Below are 17,281 nucleotides of genomic sequence, written 5' to 3'. Positions count from 1 at the left end.
AAGATAACAGGGACTGAGGTGGCTCGGGAGACTTCCAGTCATCCTGGAAAACAGATAGAAGTCCACGCACCCCATGTCCAAACACAAGGTCATTTGGACTGAACCCCGTGCTCTCCTGTGAAACCTCCCTAGCGGCTAACAGTAACCAAGGCAACCCCTCCTCCCAATCCATCTCAGTACAATAAGCTCTCAAAGACTTAAGTGTTTGATGGAAACGTTCCAGCGCTCCTTGACTTTGCGCGTGACAGGCGCTAGACAAATTGTGTTTAATATGGAGCTGTTGGAGAACCTGACCAAACAGATTAGAGGTGAAATTAGAGTTAATTGACAGGTGTGACAAGTTTTGATGAACTTAGAAACATCCCTCTTTAACCTAGGCCCCAAAAAATGTCTTAATATGCGATTGTAGGTTTTCCTCACACCCATATGTCCAGAAATGTCAATGTGGGAAGTTGTCAAAACCAACTCACGAAACTTAATTGGTACAACAACCTGACTAATCGCCTCCCCCAGAAAACAACTACCATGAGACACCCACTTTCTCATCAGGACATCCTCTTGCAGAAAATAGCCATGGGCGACATCTCCCAACTGTTCCACAGGCACAATTTGGTCACGCGACTCTTCTAATGTGTGGTCAACCCGTTGCGCCTTGAATAGATCGGAGCGGGGTACAGATAACGGGATAACAGGGAAAGTAGTGACAAATTTCTTTGTGGTATTCTCGTTAGCCGGAGCAACGACCGGGTCGCCACGGCTCATAGAACGTGTCACTGCACACGCAGAGAACACCTCTGGGAAACTCTGCGTACTCTCATCAGGAATCCCTACAAATGACGGTTTAGCGGAAACCACTAGAGATGGAAAAAACGACAGGCCATACACGCTCACCAGCCAAGTTATTCCCAAGGATAACGTTGATACCCTCAATAGGCAATGAAGGACGCACCCCCCACAACAACCTCACCTGTCACCAGTCCACAATCCAACATCAGTTTATGCAATGGGACTGACAGTGTGTTCAAACCTATTCCCCTAATTATAACACTATTCCCCGAGTCAGTCTCAGCAGAGAAGGGTAACAGACTCCAACACAAACGATTTAGAGGCACCTGTGTCTCTCAGGATCTTCACTGGCATTGGGGTCTTACTTCCTAACAGACACAAAAGCCTCCGTAATGAAAGGTAAATAGTCTGGGTCAATATGGACTTTCACATCACCTTGAGCACGAGACAATGTGTCAGGAGTGAACTGATGTGGAACAGGCGCAGCCAACGCCGTAGGCTTAGATTTAACGTAAGCACACGTACTGAATTTACCCCTAGCCCTGAGAACCGGACATTCGTTTTCCCAATGACCTGAACCTTGACAGTAGTGACACACTTGACCAAAGTCAGCTTTACCACGGGAGTCAGGCTCAACCCTCGTTGATTGAATCTCTGCCCGTGAACCAAAGTATCTCGGTGAGCGAGGCCCAAATATCTCCAAACACCCCCACTCACTCCAAATACAGGGCTCTGCAAAGACACTTTTGTGAGTCAAAACATACTCGTCCGCCAAAACCACAGCTTCAGCGGTAGGCTTTACTTTTCGTTCGTTAATGTACGTGGCTATATGATCAGGGATTGTGTCCTTAAATTGCTCTAGCATAATCAGATCACACAGCCCTTGGAAAGTCATAACTGCAGAGGCGGAACACCAGCGATTAAACTGAAGATACCTCTCGCGCAAACTCAACATGAGTGTTTATTATCCCTTTTTAAAGTTCGAAATCGTTGGCGGGAAGCCTCAGGGACCAATTCATAAATCTGTAACACAGCCATTTTAACCTTATCATAACTGACACTGTCGGCTACACTAAGAGCTGAATATGCTTCCTGCGCCTTACCAGACAACACACTGCAACATTAAAGTGCAGTCAGAATCAGGCCAACTCCTAGCGTCAGCAACACGCTCAAATAACAAAAAGAATGTCTCAGGGTCCATCTCATTAAATTTAGGCAACAACCGTAAGTTCCCAACGATATCAAAATGTGTCCGGGGCACGACCAAAAGAGGAACGACCCCTAGGTAAATCTGTGTCACCTTCCCAGAGCAAACTCTCCCCTGAGAGCTTAACTTCCCTAACCAGCTCTAGTCGCTCTTGTTGCAGCTTGATTTTAGCACGCTCCAAATCCTGTTTAAATTCCAATTCCTTTTCATATTTTTCACGGTCATGCTCTAGCTTCTCACGATCATGCTCTAGCTGTAACAGAAGCAGTTCTTTCTGCTGTTCAAAAAGAAGACTACTAGGACTAACAGATGGAGTGGCCATTGTAACGTTACGGGGAGACGGCGAGTCCTCAGCAGAGGCTGCCCCAGTGGTAACTTCAAGAATAACACTCTCCATCAGATTAGCCTTCAATATTAACCTAATAGACCGGACCACAAGAGAAGTGACAATCACACTGGGCACCACAGAAGAGAGATGAGATATATATGGAGCTTCCCCAAAACCTACAGTAACTCAACCCTAGTCTTCGTGCAGAATTGCGGTGGGTAATTACGCACTGTAGCCCGCTGGCAAGGAAATAAACCACCCAGCACGCTGGCAGATTCCCCCAAGCCACGGATGTGCCCCCGAGACAACTGCTCAGTCCACAGACACCACACAAAAATAGAACAAAATAACCATGCTCAACGTATTCCAAAATGAAACGCATTGCTAAGCCTAACAGGGGAAAAAGGCTATAGAGCTCTGGGTAGCAAGTATCACTACCTTATCCAAATCTCCCGCTGAGGTACACAGCCGACTGTACTCACCTCAGACCGATGTCCCAACAGCGAGTAGCACAAGAGTTTCCAGGCTGGGCAGGGGCCTGGAAACTAACCAATGTACTCTCTCCAACGCAGCACACAACTATCCACCGCAGTGGCAAGTTTACCAAAAAACAAACAAAGGCAACCAATACTGGGCCTACCAAACTCAAAAACTAACAAAAGATGCAAACAAAGCACCTACAGAATTTAACGTTAACTCCCCGTTTTCTCCCAAACACAACACACATACTAGTAAGCCAAACAACACTAGTATTAATCCATCATAATGCAACAAAATGCTATACGCCAAAATGTCTAGGAACCAACCATATTATCCTGGATGAGCCCCCGCTTGTCACGAACCGGCTCGAAGTTCGTAACAAAAGGGAGACAACGTGGAGACAAGGAATAACAAAATATATTTATTCAAGTGAACTCGATACAATTAACAATGGTGTGTGTAATCAGTAATGTAGGTGAGTGTTTTGCATGCATAAATGTGATAATGCGGTGTGTTGAAAGGTGCCAAAGCAAACAACCAAAAGGCCACAAAAATACCACAACAAAATCTATAAAAGTGTCTGCATGGAGAGAGAGTCTCCCCCATTGAATGGGGAAGAGGTGCATTTATCCTGGGACACACCCGAGCCCAGGTATGTCCCATTTCTCTGACGACCCTCCCGGCTCCGCCCACCGACATCCTATTAAGGAAAACAAGAGCAAAGAGAAAGAATTCGGCAGACAGAGTGGGAGGGTCGTCACACTGATCGCGTCGGTATGTCGATACAAATATCAATATTTCTACATACACAGCCCTGATTGGCAGATAGGATCAACTAGACTCTAGTCTAGAGCCTACCCCGCTTACCCCTTCAAAGTACGAGGATACATTATGCAAATAAATTATGACATGGTCATTTGTCAGAATAATACTATCAGATTGTAATGTCATGCTGTGGGCCAAAAACTCCATCCCACCTAAACATGCTGAAATTCAAATACAAAAAGCTCTTACACTATTAAAATGGCATTATCATAAGTTATTTCAACCTCATAGTGGGGAAATATCATTAAGAAAACATGAAAATCATGTTATTGACTGCACTGTCCCTTTAAAAAAGTTGACATGGGTTCTCTCGTTTGGTATTGAAGAATCCCCATTTCTATGTCATCAGCTTTAGAAATCGAGCTGTGGTTCAAAAAATTCTATTGACCATTAAATACTGAAATATTGTGGTCATAGAGACGTTATGAGATTGTATGCTGGTCTTAAAAATGTAATTAAAAGTATCAGCTCAAAAAGCACAAGCAATCTATTAAACGTATAGCCATCGGTTTCGGTATATGAGTAGGCATGTGGAAGAAAAATATAATAGTATAATAGTAATAAGTAAAGATTCCATACAATTGTGTGTGTCCTTGCAAGTACACTAATAACAAAAGAGAGGGGGAAACATTTCTCACTACCAGAAAATAATGGGCAAAACGCAGCGAGCACCAAGCTCTGATGCCTATTCAAAGGAAACATTTTAATTTCCTCCACAAAGACACCCCAGCTGTGTTAAAAGCCGAAGACTAGCTCCCTGAGGTCATGTCTCCTTTTAGTGGGACTCTGGTACTTGAGCTGAAGGCCTTGTTGGTGAGAGAGTACAGTTAATAGATTTTCTTTCTTCCCTGAGCTGTTGTTGTAAAAACTATTATGGATTTAGAAAAATTCTTGCTGGGGCTCTTTTGTGCCTGGGGTCTATGGTAAAAAGAGAATACAAAAACAGACTCTGCCTAAAAACCTGGCCTTCAAGCAGAAATGCAATTTCACCAGCTCCCCATCTGACAGCAGCAGTCCATTTTCACAACAACAATGGCTGCCTGTTTTCTCTCCCAGCCAGTGTGGAACAATCAGGTGGGAAGAAAGGTAACAGGTAATGTAAAGGTAAAGGGAGGGATGTTGGCGCCCAGCAGTGTTCACCCTCTGTGACCCCTCAACACTGGACCCCTGCCACCCCCACAGACTCAAAGGGACTGATCAAAAAACAAAGGATCAGGGACATCGACATGTGACTGATGCATCGTGCAGGTTTTGTCTATTCCACTGAGTGAGTAGATGGGTGACAGGAAGTTATCTAGAGAGAACACCATGTTTCATGAAAAGGAATGCCCATATCTGCCATCACAACCAGAGTGAAAGTAATTTATGAGGGAACAAGATGGAATTTCAGTTCTGTGTAGTTCTGTACGCTTTGTCAAGGCTAGTGAGAGGAGGACTGGAGAATCTAATTGGATACTGGTATGTTCAAACCGCAGTGCCCTTGAAGCTGGGGAAATAATACTGGAGGTACAGCACCATTCTGTGATTTCTAAGACACAGGAAGAGACTTGTAAAGCCCAACACAAACAAACTCAGATACCAAAAAATATATATAATGTACCTATTCACACATTCTATACAGTTCTAATCAAATCAAAATGTATTTGTCACATACACGTGTTTAAAATATGTTATTGTGGGTAAAGCGAAATGCTTGTCAATTGAAGGAATGTGTGTGTGTGTGTGTGTCCAGTCATTGAGTGTGTTCATCCCTGGGAACGCGCTGCAGCTGTTTATCTCCAGCACTTTGGAGTCGTTGTTGGACCCTGGCTCCCACAAGCATGACCCACAGGCCCTTCCCAGAGGTGCTGAGACATGCAGCGTTGGACAGGGGGCACAGTGAGGTGGGAGGGATTGTGGGAGAGAGAGGGGGGGGGGGGGCTCAGCTCAGTGGCCGGACCCCACACAGCTGCTCTCGTTCTTCAGGGAACCCAGCCGGGGAGCGTCGCTCAAGCGAATAATGCCACTAATGAGTGTGGCCATGCGGCACAGGCAGGGAACTGGAGCGTCACTCCCGCAACACTACAGCCTGCCTGACTGACTGACTGTGGTGGACCAGCCTAAGCTTGGACATGAACATGGGGCAGGCGGGAGGGAGAGCAGCAGAGCTGGAGGTAGGAGGCTCAGGACAGGCAGGAGACATCCACAGGGCAGATCAGTAAGGGCAGTTGGTAGTCTTTAGGCCAGGGAACTTTATTAAACAGGGCATCACAAGGAATGTGAATCTACCATACGGGAGATGGGGGTAGGGGTCTAGGAGAATGTGGTGGACTGGGTGAGGGTGGCTCAGCTGGCTGGGATAAGGTGGAATTGGCTTGGTCTGTACAGTGTGGGATACGCATGGCTAGGCTACAAAACCACTTTTGTGAAGAGGCAGAATCAGGAAACAGTCATGGTGAGTGCAGAAAAGACAGAATACAGAAATGTCCAAGGAAATGAATCCTGTACAAGCCCCTTCACAAAATAATTTACCAAATCGCTTATTACATATCATTTCAATAGGAGAAAAAGCTGTACAATGAATCAGCTTTACAAGTTTTCAGTTGTTGCCACCTGTGTGGCCTCCAAACAGCAGCTTTTCATTTCAGTGATGTCAGCAGTTAAGCCATACTGTGGCCCTGACCAACATGAATGGGGAGGCCATCACAGCTTCCGTGAACTTAAAACACACCTCAGTGCATATTTTAAATGCAGAAATGTGCTGTAACAAAGCTTTGAAAACATTCTTGAACCTGATGCAATCACGGCAAATTATTAGTATACATATTTGCACAGTAATACCTCTGTTATTACATGCAACATTCTCAGAGGATTATTGACCTATACGGAACATGATGGTTAACAATAGGGATGTAATGACTCACCAATAAACATTTGAACCGGGGACTGATGCGTAAGATATGAGTGCATCTGTTGCAGTACAAACCGATCCAAATTAAGCATGCATCGGTCAGAAAACCAATTCAAATGTTAAGAATCGCCTTCACTAATGATGTTTTTTACTCATATTGTTTTATTCCAAAAATAAATACAACATTTTAAAAATCTGTTGTGACTGAACTGTTGCGTCCTCTCCTTCATTTAGTAGCCTATCGAACCTTTATGCATGTAAGTGCATACAACAACTGTGCACACAGTGTTGTTTTAGTTGAGTGACAACTAATGTAAATTGTTAGGTCACTGTTACCAAATGCGCTGTAGACAATTGTACTGGAGTTTTACCGGAGTTGTGTAGCCTACGGGAGTGGAAGCAGCAACTCCGATCCAACTGCCATTGGGGTTTTCAATTATTCAGATTTTATTTAGATTGTTCAGGTTCATCATAAGAAATAGTTTTGCTTTAAAGTGTCAGTGTATTTGGTCATTTTTACATGAACAGCGTAACTTCATAAAGGACAGCAATCATTTCGCATTCATTGGTCAGACATTAAATTCCAAACGGTCTAAACCAGGGTTCCCCAACTGGCCCCCCAAATTAATTATGAATATGTTTTTAACAAAAAATTAATAAATAAATAATATATATATATTTTTTGATTTATTTTTTATCTCGCACCCGAGATGCAAAAACTCCCAAATGCAATGTCCCAAGATGGAAGTTACCCTACCTAAATAATGAAAAAGTTACATTTTAACCTAATTCATAAGGAGAGAATGCAGGAGACAGTCAACTAATAAAGCAGGCAGCGGAACATTTTGTTGTGCTGCTGAAACGTAAAGCTGCAACCGCAGTGCAATCAATAGGAGGTGAACAGCGCCTGGTGCTGATAATATAGCTAACTTGTTATGGAAGTGTTGCACGGCAACATAGAGAAAAAGTACACCAGTCGAGTAATTCATTTAAACAATAATCTTCATTCTAATTTGACTTCACAAACAACAAGAGGGCTTAATTGGAGTCTATTTCTTCCGAGCCTATGCCTATGTAAAATAACAACTGGCTGAGGTAGGCTTAGACTATGACGCTTAACAGCATCTTCCACAAAAAAAAATATATGGCCTAACCGGACAAAAATGTAGCATAAATAAAACAATAATTTAAAAGAAAAAAAGGTATCGGGATAGCCTGTTCCCGTAACGACAGAACAAACAGAAAATCCTGTCAGCTTGAGACCTAAATATCCCTGGATAAGCACTCACGATAATGTTAATATTTACTAAATACAGTCATATAGGCCACTAAGCTACTTACTCAATCGGAAAAGTAGTATTTTCCCTCGGTCACGATCTTGTGGATGTCGGGTGAGATGGATGTGCTTTTGACCTCGATTGACTTATGTGAAAGCCGGTTCCTGTCGTGAGTCTATATTGCGTACAGAGGAAAATGAGTACTATTACAGGTGTAAGTCAATCCAAACATTGTTAGCACATAAAATGCAAGTTTATTTATTGTGCTGTATTCCTCTGAGCATCCCACCCAAAACACAGCACTCGGCATTCCTGAGTGCATCCCTGATTTGACTGGATGTCTGGAATTCAATCAGCTCAGTTTGAATTGAGGCCTCATCCAGCGAGAGTATCGTTTTCTTAGCAAGGGAGGAGGATTCTCCACCTGGGCGGACTGTGAAAGGATCACGTACTAACGCACTGATATCTTTGGGCATGCTGTAGTCTTCAAATCTGGTGGAGAAGCTGTCCCTCAGGTGCTCGATGAAATCTTCCACCACCTCTGTGACAATACTGCGGCCTGCAGTCGTTTCTTCAGTGTGCTGAAGTGCAGTAGCCTTCCAGATGACAAGTCCAAATCGAACAACTCAAACTTCGAAGTAAAGGCCTCAAGTTTATCCACCATGTCCACAACAGTTTTCCCTCTTCCTTGTAACTGCAGATTTAACCTGTTTAAGTGACAGAATACCCAAAAAGCAGTGTGCGTAACTTGCAGTTAAGGCTTCAATGTTTCTGCGTCGGGCCTCTGTCTGGGTCGGGAAGGCCACTTTGAAAGTTCCATGCTGAGATTCATAATGATGTCTGAGATCGAATTCTTTGCAAACAGCGACATTTTCATTGCAACTAAGACACACTGGCTTGGCATTGGGAAAATATGGTAAGATGAACGCATATCTCTCTGTACAATCTTCCCTGAAACTTCCATTTTCATTATCCACTTTTCTTTTGATACTTTTTGAGAGCGACATTTTCTCTTGCTATCAAGCTAATTGTTCTGAACAAATGTTGACATTAGAAAAAGTAGTGTAGTCTACAGTAGGCTACGTAGACCTGTTTTTCCCCACCAATCAACACACAGAAAAAGACAAAAATAATAATTGAATAGAGGCATGGTGATTTTATGAGCGTGATCAGATCAAAATTATTATGTTATTGTCACTGAATTTATCATGTACTAATCAGATGTGTTAAAAATGTTGTTCAATTTGTAGTGTAGACCAACTAATTGTGCTAACATACTTATATACTAATTATGTTCTGGCCCGCAGACTATTAGCTCAGAAAGAAATTGGCCCGAGACATAACCTAGTTGACGAACCCTGTCTAAACCATTCGCTTTCGAGACAGGGTAAAATCCAAAGCTAAATAATATTAATTGGCTAAATGCCATGCTAATTTCTAAATATAAATATTGACATAGTACTAGCTCAAAACATTTTGAATCTGTAAAAATGACAAGTTAATTAGTGGGTGATGGTGATTTCAGATAAAAAGTAGGGGGACAAAAAGCATACATTTCCACCACCCCTAATCTGATAGTGGGGTGGTAGATGCTCAGTCTGGGCTCAGCTGCCTACACACACACACACCATGGACACACACACACACCCACACAGAGAGAGAGAGAGGGCCACTCAGCTTAAAGAAGTAACCTCAGACAGATCCAGTTCCTGTGCTCCCTTCAGCAGCAGAAATTAATTTAAATAGAAATGTGTTAATGCAATACATTTTAGTGCATCGAATCGCTTCACATTAATTCGCACCCCAAATCAAACCGAATCATTTCTAAGTAAAACGCATCATTCCTGTATCATATCGGAGCCCATGCAGCTAGATGTGTATCGAATCTTTCATGAAAGTAGTGATGCACATCCTTAGTTAACAATTTTATGGGCCACAGCTGCAAAGAAAAAGGTGTCTGGATTCTGGAATCCAAAAAGCCTTGGCCACCAGGGGGAGTTGGTGTGTTGCAATCAACTCCACACCTTCAGGTGAACATCAATGGAGTTACTGGCACCAATGTTAGTTTGTAGAGGAGAAGAGTCTCCACAGAGGATTTCTGCATTCAGTAATAACCTGTATCTCTATGTATTAGCACATATTGTAAAAAAAACAATAGCAATTGCACTCAAAATACACAGAAGTGAAAGGAAGCTGAAGTGGCTTCTTGGAAATCTAGGCTCTAGCCTTAGAAGACAGAATCTTTTTTTTGGGATAGTGGTACTCATTTATTAAATTCTTCAGCTTTTCATTCAGTCCAGCGCCTTTGTCAAAGCCAAGAAACATTCATATTTAAATTTTAAAAGAAGTGGGAGTTGTAGTAGCACCTTGTACGGTATAGCACTGTTTACCCACCCCTTTTCATTTCAGGTGGTAGCCTGCTGTTCTCTTAGTCTACACAAATATACCTAAAATTGATCACCTTTCATTGAGTGGCTGGCAACCCGTGGCCTTGTCAGGTGTGTTGAATGGGTTACCTGAGGCTGCCTTGACAGAGTGCTTTTGTAGGAAGTCCAGGGTCTGGGCCAAAGCCTTCTTATTGCAGTGAGTGGAGAGCTCTTCATTACATTCAAAACACCTGTGAACGAATTGGAGAGATAGAGAGAGCAACAAACAAAGCCATCAGATTACTGATACGGAATTGTCATTCTTTGAGGTGGTGTGAATAACTACTGCTCACAACATTTACTGGAGTTATTCTGAGGCAAAACGTAAATATTCAAATAACTTTTCAGTTCAAGATCCTCTGCTTACAACGAACACAAAGGGAAAGGAATAGTGCTACATTAGCCTATTTGGAACGGCAGAATGGCTGTAAAAATAAATGTGTTGTCCTGTAATAATCTGTATGTTCCATGTATTGCTGTAGGGTCCTCACCAGGCCTTCCAGGTGCCGAGGCTGATGGTGATGCAGTGGGACTCAGGGTGGAGGGATTGGTGGTGCTTGGTGGAGTGCTGGCTCTCTGACTGGCTACAGCCCTGTGAAAGGGGTAAAGATCACTGGATCACCATTTCTTAGATAGGCTACAACCATCCATACACTTTCCCGGTCAGATTGTTACAAATGAAACAAACAGTGTTTAATTTCTGAAACACATGTCAAGTGCAGCAATTCATACATCAAAATATTGACAAAACCTTCATCCTCCCACCTTAGATAAAAGCTTTCAAAGTCCAAGCTCACCTGAAAGCCGCACTTGAGGCATACGAGGATGTCGTGGCCACTGGCTGGCTCTCCATCTATCATAGTCCTTTCCCTCAGGCAATCTGAACACATCGACCACATGCTCGAGGTCACTGCCTTCTTGACTGAGCTCAGGTCCACCGCCTTGCTGACATGCTGGCAGGTCAGCCCTGAGGAGCACGAAGTCACATAGATTTTGCTCGCTAACCCAGCATCTACAAATCCCTTAATGACCAAGATTTACAATAGATGTCAAATAAAGGCATAATCTGAACTACACGAATCCCCTGCCATAGAATGAATCAGACATGATTGGACTAGCCATTACTAGAGCAGAACATGCAGAAGGCTTATTGGGTCAATTAAACTTCTTTAGGCAGCCTATATAGAAACATATGTTTTTTTCATCACAACAGGGAGCATGAGCTTCCCATGATCTTACCGCTAACTTCGTCCGACGACTCCTCATCTCGAGGCTTCCTCGGCTTGTTAGTCCGCTTAGTCATGTCGGCAGCTTTCAAGGAGAAGGGATCCTTTAGCCGCATCTGTAGCTGTAGATTGGAGAGACATAGGAATATCAGTACTACTCTGGGTTTTAAGCAGTGCCCAAAACCAACCGGGCCAAGAGAAAACATTGAAGGCAAATCTAAGAGCTTTTGCTGGGCAACTCTAACCAATTCAGTGACCTTGTGGTTTGAGTGTCCGCCTGAGATTGGAAGGTTGGGATTTCGATCCCTGACCGAGTCATACCAAAGCCAGTAAAAATGGGACCCAGTGTGTCTCTGCTTGGCACCCCCCATTAAGTAGATAGATTGGGGGTAAGGACCTGCGATAGACTAGCGTCATGTCCAGGGGATATACTTGTTCATCAACATGCCTCACGCTACAAAAACAGGATATCTATTCTAACTCGTACAAGGTTACTTACTTACTGGGCATCTCTGGCATTGATGGGCTGCTGTATGTGCAGGCTATTGTTTCAGCCCAGCCCCAACACACCACCAGATTCAAAGAATCACATAGTCATGGTCTTGAATTGCCACCAAAATTAGAATTCGTTTAATCTAGTGTGGGTAAGAGCTGTAAAGTGGCCAGACTGATGATGCCTGGTCTTCAGAGTGAACTAACGTTAGGAGGGCACAGTCACACACACAATAATATAAACGACAATAGCTGAAATCTGTTTTGTTCTGTAAAGATGTCGACAATGGTTCATTCAACTAATTTATACAGTCATCAATTTCTACATGATGTAAAAGCATATGACACAGCTCTATTTTGTAGAAGGCCATAGCTACAAAAACACAAAATAATACGTTTAATTGTGTTTCCAAATCTATTTTAACTGGGTTACACTTAATATAACAATATAAAACCAAGTCAAGCCACGGTGACGTTTAGCTAACGCAGTGCATGACAAGTTAACTAACGTGACAGGTAGCTGTGACAGGTAGCTACTAGTACTGTCAAATTGGTCGCCATATAGACTGTAACGTTAGCTAGCCAAGTTAACTTGGGAGTTCGTGGTTTTAAAAGCGTTTTTACTACTAGCTACTTAGCTGGCATGCCACAATGCCTCTGAAGATTAAAAAAATATGATGTTGCTAACATGAAACCACTCACCTCTTTGATTTTGCCCTTAAACTGGCCAATGAGCTAGCAAGTTAGCTAGGTAGCTAATATGTCAACACACTGTAGCGTTGTAGCTTATTTCAAACGATTGAGAACTTTATTGTATGTCATACACGACAAGAAACTCGAATGAAGTCCATATAATACTTGTAGCTAATGTCCAAAACGCAAAATACAGTTTCAGTTATAATCTTGACTTTCTAAAACTGTCGGGAACATCGAAAGCTAGCATCTGAACCCACAAAAAGTCACATGGTCAAATTGCTGAAGTCAACATGGCGACGCAATACGGTGGCTCGTTCAGGTTAAACACAGCTAGCAGGAAAAGCGAAGTTATGATGGTAGGAAAGTAAATTATGGGGCTTTATTCTTAAAAAAATATGTATGTTCAGCGTATGTGTGACAGGTTAAAGGAAATACATATGCTTGTGTAAACATACTACATATTTGATTTGAGAAGTTCGCTTTACTGTCTTTTGTGTGATACGTACACTTCGGCGCACGCGCAATGTTGCGCATGTCAGTTAGAAGGACGGTACTTGATTGTTTTGCAATTGAACACTTTCTGAGATTGAACGATTTTGCATCTGAAGAGCTACATTTAGCTAAACCTAACCATTTTCCTAACCGTATCCTCATTATCCTAACCTGCCACGTTAATTCTCATAACCTGCTACATTAGTTATCTTAACCTGCTATGTAAACATTTTTATTTATTAACCAGGTAGGGAGGTTGAGAACAAGTTCTCATTTACAACTGCGACCTGGCCAAGATAAAGCAAAGCAGTGAGACACAAACAACACAGAGTTACACATGGAATAAAAAAACGTACAGTCAATAACACAATAGAAAAGACTATATACAATATGTGCAAATGAAGTAAGATTAAGGAGGTAAGGCAATAAATAGGCCACAGTGGCGAAATAATTACAATTGAGCAATTAAACACTGGAGTGATAGATGTGCAGAAGATGAAAGATGCAAGTAGAGATACTGGGGTGCAAAGGAGCAAAAAAACAATATGGGGATGAGGTAGTTGGGTGACTTTGCCGAAGTCAAGGATCGGTAGGATAGTCAGTTTTACGAGGGTATGTTTAGCAGCATGAGTGAAGTATGCTTTGTTGCAAAATAGGAAGCTTAATGTGAGTCTGGAAGGAGAGTTTACAGTCTAACCAGACACCTAGGTATTTGTAGTTGTCCACATATTCTAAGTCAGAACCGTCCAGAGTAGTGATGTTAGACGGGCGGGCAGGTACAGGCAGCGATCGGTTGAAGAGCATGCATTTAGTTTTACTTGCATTTAAGAGCAGTTGGAGGTCACAGAAAGAGAGTTGTATGGCATTGAAGCTCGTCTGGAGGTTTGTTAACACAGTGTCCAAAGAGCCAGAAGTATACAGAATGGTGTCGACTGCATAGAGGTGGATCAGAGAATCACCAGCAGCAAGAGTTATTCCAAAATTCATTACAGTTTAAAATGTTCAACAAGTAAAAATTCAGTCCAACATTAATTCAAAATTCAAAATAATCAACAATTCAAACTATAAGTAATCAATTAAAATTAAGCAAACCAAATAGTCATCCAATCAAACGAAAGTAAAGAGGGGGAAAAAAGAAAAGAAACAAAGCAATCATTAAATAAAAACAGGAATGAGAAAAATCTGTCAGTCAATTCAGTCCGTCAGTCAGTCCACAATGTGTCTATGGGGAGGGGAAGGGTTGAGCTGGCAGTTTCTGGATGAAGGTGGCAGTTCTGGTTGGTCAGTGCTCTGTCCAGGGTTGGTGCTGGGCCTGGGACCAGGAAAACCTGGGTTGGTGTTGGGGCCAGGTTAGAAATGGTGGTCGTAACATGGCTGGAAATCCAGGGGTTGGTGCTGGGACTGTGGGCCTCTGAGAAAACAGGAACCCAGCCCTGGGAACTGGGGCTGGGTCGGGATCTGTAGAGGGGAGGAAAGACAACCTGAAGAGCAAGCAGACACAAGGGAGCCCTAGACCTGGAGGTCAATTGTGGCACTCCCTTGTGGTCCGCTTGCTCCGGGTGAAGGTCTGGTGTTTGTTCCCTACTCCGCACCTCGTGGTCTGGTGCTGGGACCGGCCAATGGGATCTGGATTGGTGCTGGGACTGGTTCTGGATCTGCAGAAGGGAGGAAGAACAACTTGAGAAGCAAGCAGGCACAAAAGGAGCCCTAGAACCAGGGGTAAGTGATGGCACTCCCCTGTGGTCCGCTCGCTCCGGGTGACATTAAGCCACGGTGCACCTGGCTATGGCTGGTCTAACCAATAATGGAGTGCTGATGTTACACCCATCACTGTTGATCCACCCACTGATGTTACACCCATGGCTGTTGATCCACCCACTTTTTTTTGCAACGCCCACTTTCAGACACACTCCAAGTATGCACTTACCCATACTTTCTCTGCCTGAGTAGGGTATTTCAGTTTTTGAAAGTGTCACGACTTCCGCCGAAGTCGGCTCCTCTCCTTGTTCGGGCGGCGTTCGGCGATCGACGTCACCGGCTGTCTAGCCATCGCCGCTCCATTTTTCATATGTCCATTTGTCTTGACTTGTTCCATACACACCTGGATTTCATTTCCCCAATCAATCTACATGCATTTAACCCTCTGTTTCCCATCATGTCTTTGTGTGTAATTGTTTCATGTTATGTGGTGTTTGATTTATGCGCTTGTCTTTTATTTATGTTCCGTGTTTTGAGCGCGTTTGATTATTGTAGTGCTCTCGTTTTGGAACGGAAAATAAATGTGCGCCTGTTAACTATACTCTGCTCTCCTGCACCTGACTTCGCCTCCAGTACACGCCATAACACAAAGACTGAAGGGACGGGAATGTATATATGTTTGTTCCTTTCTTAAATCCAAGTGCGTGTGGATTTATGTAAATTTTTGCTTCCCGCATGGAGTTCAAATCAAATTTATAAAGCCCTTCTTACATCAGCTGATTTCTCAAAGTGCTGTACAGAAACCCAGTCTAAAACCCCAAACAGCAAGCAATGCAGGTGTAGAAGCACGGTGGCTAGGAAAAACTCCATAGAAATACCAGAACCTAGGAAGAAAACTAGAGAGGAACCAGGCTATGAGGGGTGGTCAGTCCTCTTCTGGCTGTGCCAGGTGGAGATTATAACAGAACATGGCCAAGATGTTCAAATGTTCATAGATGACCAGCAGGGTGAAATAATAATAATCACAGTGGTTGTCGAGGGTGCAACAGGTCAGCACCTCAGCTTTTCATAGCCGATCATTCAGAGTATCTCTACCGCTCCTGCTGTCTCTAGAGAGTTGAAAACAGCAGGTCTGGGACAGGTAGCACGTCTGGTGAACAGGTCAGGGTTCCATATCCCCAGGCAGAACAGTTGAAACTGGAGCAGCAGCACAGCCAGGTGGACTGGGGACAGCAATGAGTCATCAGGCCAGGTAGTCCTGAGGCATGGTCATAGGGCTCAGGTCCTCCGAGAGAGAGAAAGAGAGAGAGAATTAGAGAGAGCATACTTAAATTCACACAGGACACCAGATAAGACAGAAGAAATACTCCAGATATAACAGACTGACCATAGCCCCCCCGACACATAAACTACTGCAGCATAAATACTGGAGGCTGAGACAGGAGGGGTTGAATTTTATTTTGTAAATGTTTTACCCCCGTCCAGTTGGTGGTGTAGTTCGTCATAAAACCCAAAGAAGAAGAAAACGACCGTGCTGGAGCAGTGAACACGCATAACAATACAGTAGTGCCGTTTTGAAACCTTTGATTTAGTTACATGTGTAAATATTGACATGGCTCAGAAAGCTTGCTGCAGCGATTCCAGCCTCAAGAAGAGCACTGTCAAACACATTGGGTACTCACTCCCGATGTGCATCATGTAGTCTGCTTGGCATGTGTTGAAATGAATAACTAATCTTAAGGCTGTGTAATTAGCAAAGTTGAAAATGAGAGGCCTAATTTTAAACTTTTGTACTGACGCTTTTACACTATAAAACTAATTCAAAATGCTTATTTTTGCTCACTAGTCAACAACCGTTGTTTTACATCATTCAGATATCCGTGCCACCCACAAAGAGTACGTGTTACGTAGTTTCAGCTCATCCCAAATGCCAGAAACTGATGTCTCTTACGAAACATTAAAGAAACTACTCGCAACCCGAACAAGTGTAGTAATAGTTGTCCGGGAGCCGTGGGAACTCCGAGAGTACGGAAACATCCCGGGGTCAATCAACGTACCTCGTGAGTTATCTTTTTCATTAGGACCTGTCTCATGACTTCAACCTCTAAAGAACGAATCTGCATATTGTAAAATGTGCTGCAACATGGTACAATATGACGTAGAGTTTGATCTGAAGCCATTCTTGTGATTCTTGTGTTTTTGATAGTCTTTATAAATAATGTTTGTAGGCCAATGTAGCCAAATTCCATCTCAAATCAAATGTTAGTTGTCACATGTGCTGAATACAACAGGTGTAGACCTTAGTAAAAGGCTTACTTACAAGCTCTTAACCAACAATGCAGTTTTAAGAAAATACCCCCCCCCCAAAAAAAGGTAAGCGGTATGAATAACAAATAATGAAACCTCAGCAGTATATAACAATAGCGGGGCTATATACAGGGTGTACCTGTACATAGTA

General features: G+C 43.1%; 1 protein-coding gene across 2 annotated transcripts in view; it reads right to left on the bottom strand.

Annotated features, from left to right (window-relative positions):
- Positions 1-12,890, bottom strand: part of LOC139573980 (ubiquitin carboxyl-terminal hydrolase 45-like) — a 43,112-nt gene extending 30,222 nt beyond the window's left edge. For both annotated transcript variants that reach the window (XM_071398021.1, XM_071398022.1), the window contains exons 1-5: positions 12,640-12,890; positions 11,459-11,567; positions 11,017-11,186; positions 10,711-10,811; positions 10,310-10,410 (exon numbers count right to left, since the gene is read on the bottom strand). In XM_071398021.1, the coding sequence (XP_071254122.1) occupies positions 10,310-10,410; positions 10,711-10,811; positions 11,017-11,186; positions 11,459-11,561 (475 nt within the window). In that variant the 5' untranslated portion in view covers positions 11,562-11,567; positions 12,640-12,890. The remainder of the gene's footprint in view (positions 1-10,309; positions 10,411-10,710; positions 10,812-11,016; positions 11,187-11,458; positions 11,568-12,639) is intronic.
- Between the last annotated feature and the right edge of the window lie 4,391 nt (positions 12,891-17,281).

The sequence above is a fragment of the Salvelinus alpinus genome, chromosome 4 (genome assembly GCF_045679555.1).
Source record: "Salvelinus alpinus chromosome 4, SLU_Salpinus.1, whole genome shotgun sequence".
Taxonomy (NCBI): domain Eukaryota; kingdom Metazoa; phylum Chordata; class Actinopteri; order Salmoniformes; family Salmonidae; genus Salvelinus; species Salvelinus alpinus.
The sequence above is the reverse complement of the archived record's forward strand: the minus strand, read 5'-3'. Positions and strand labels throughout refer to the sequence as shown.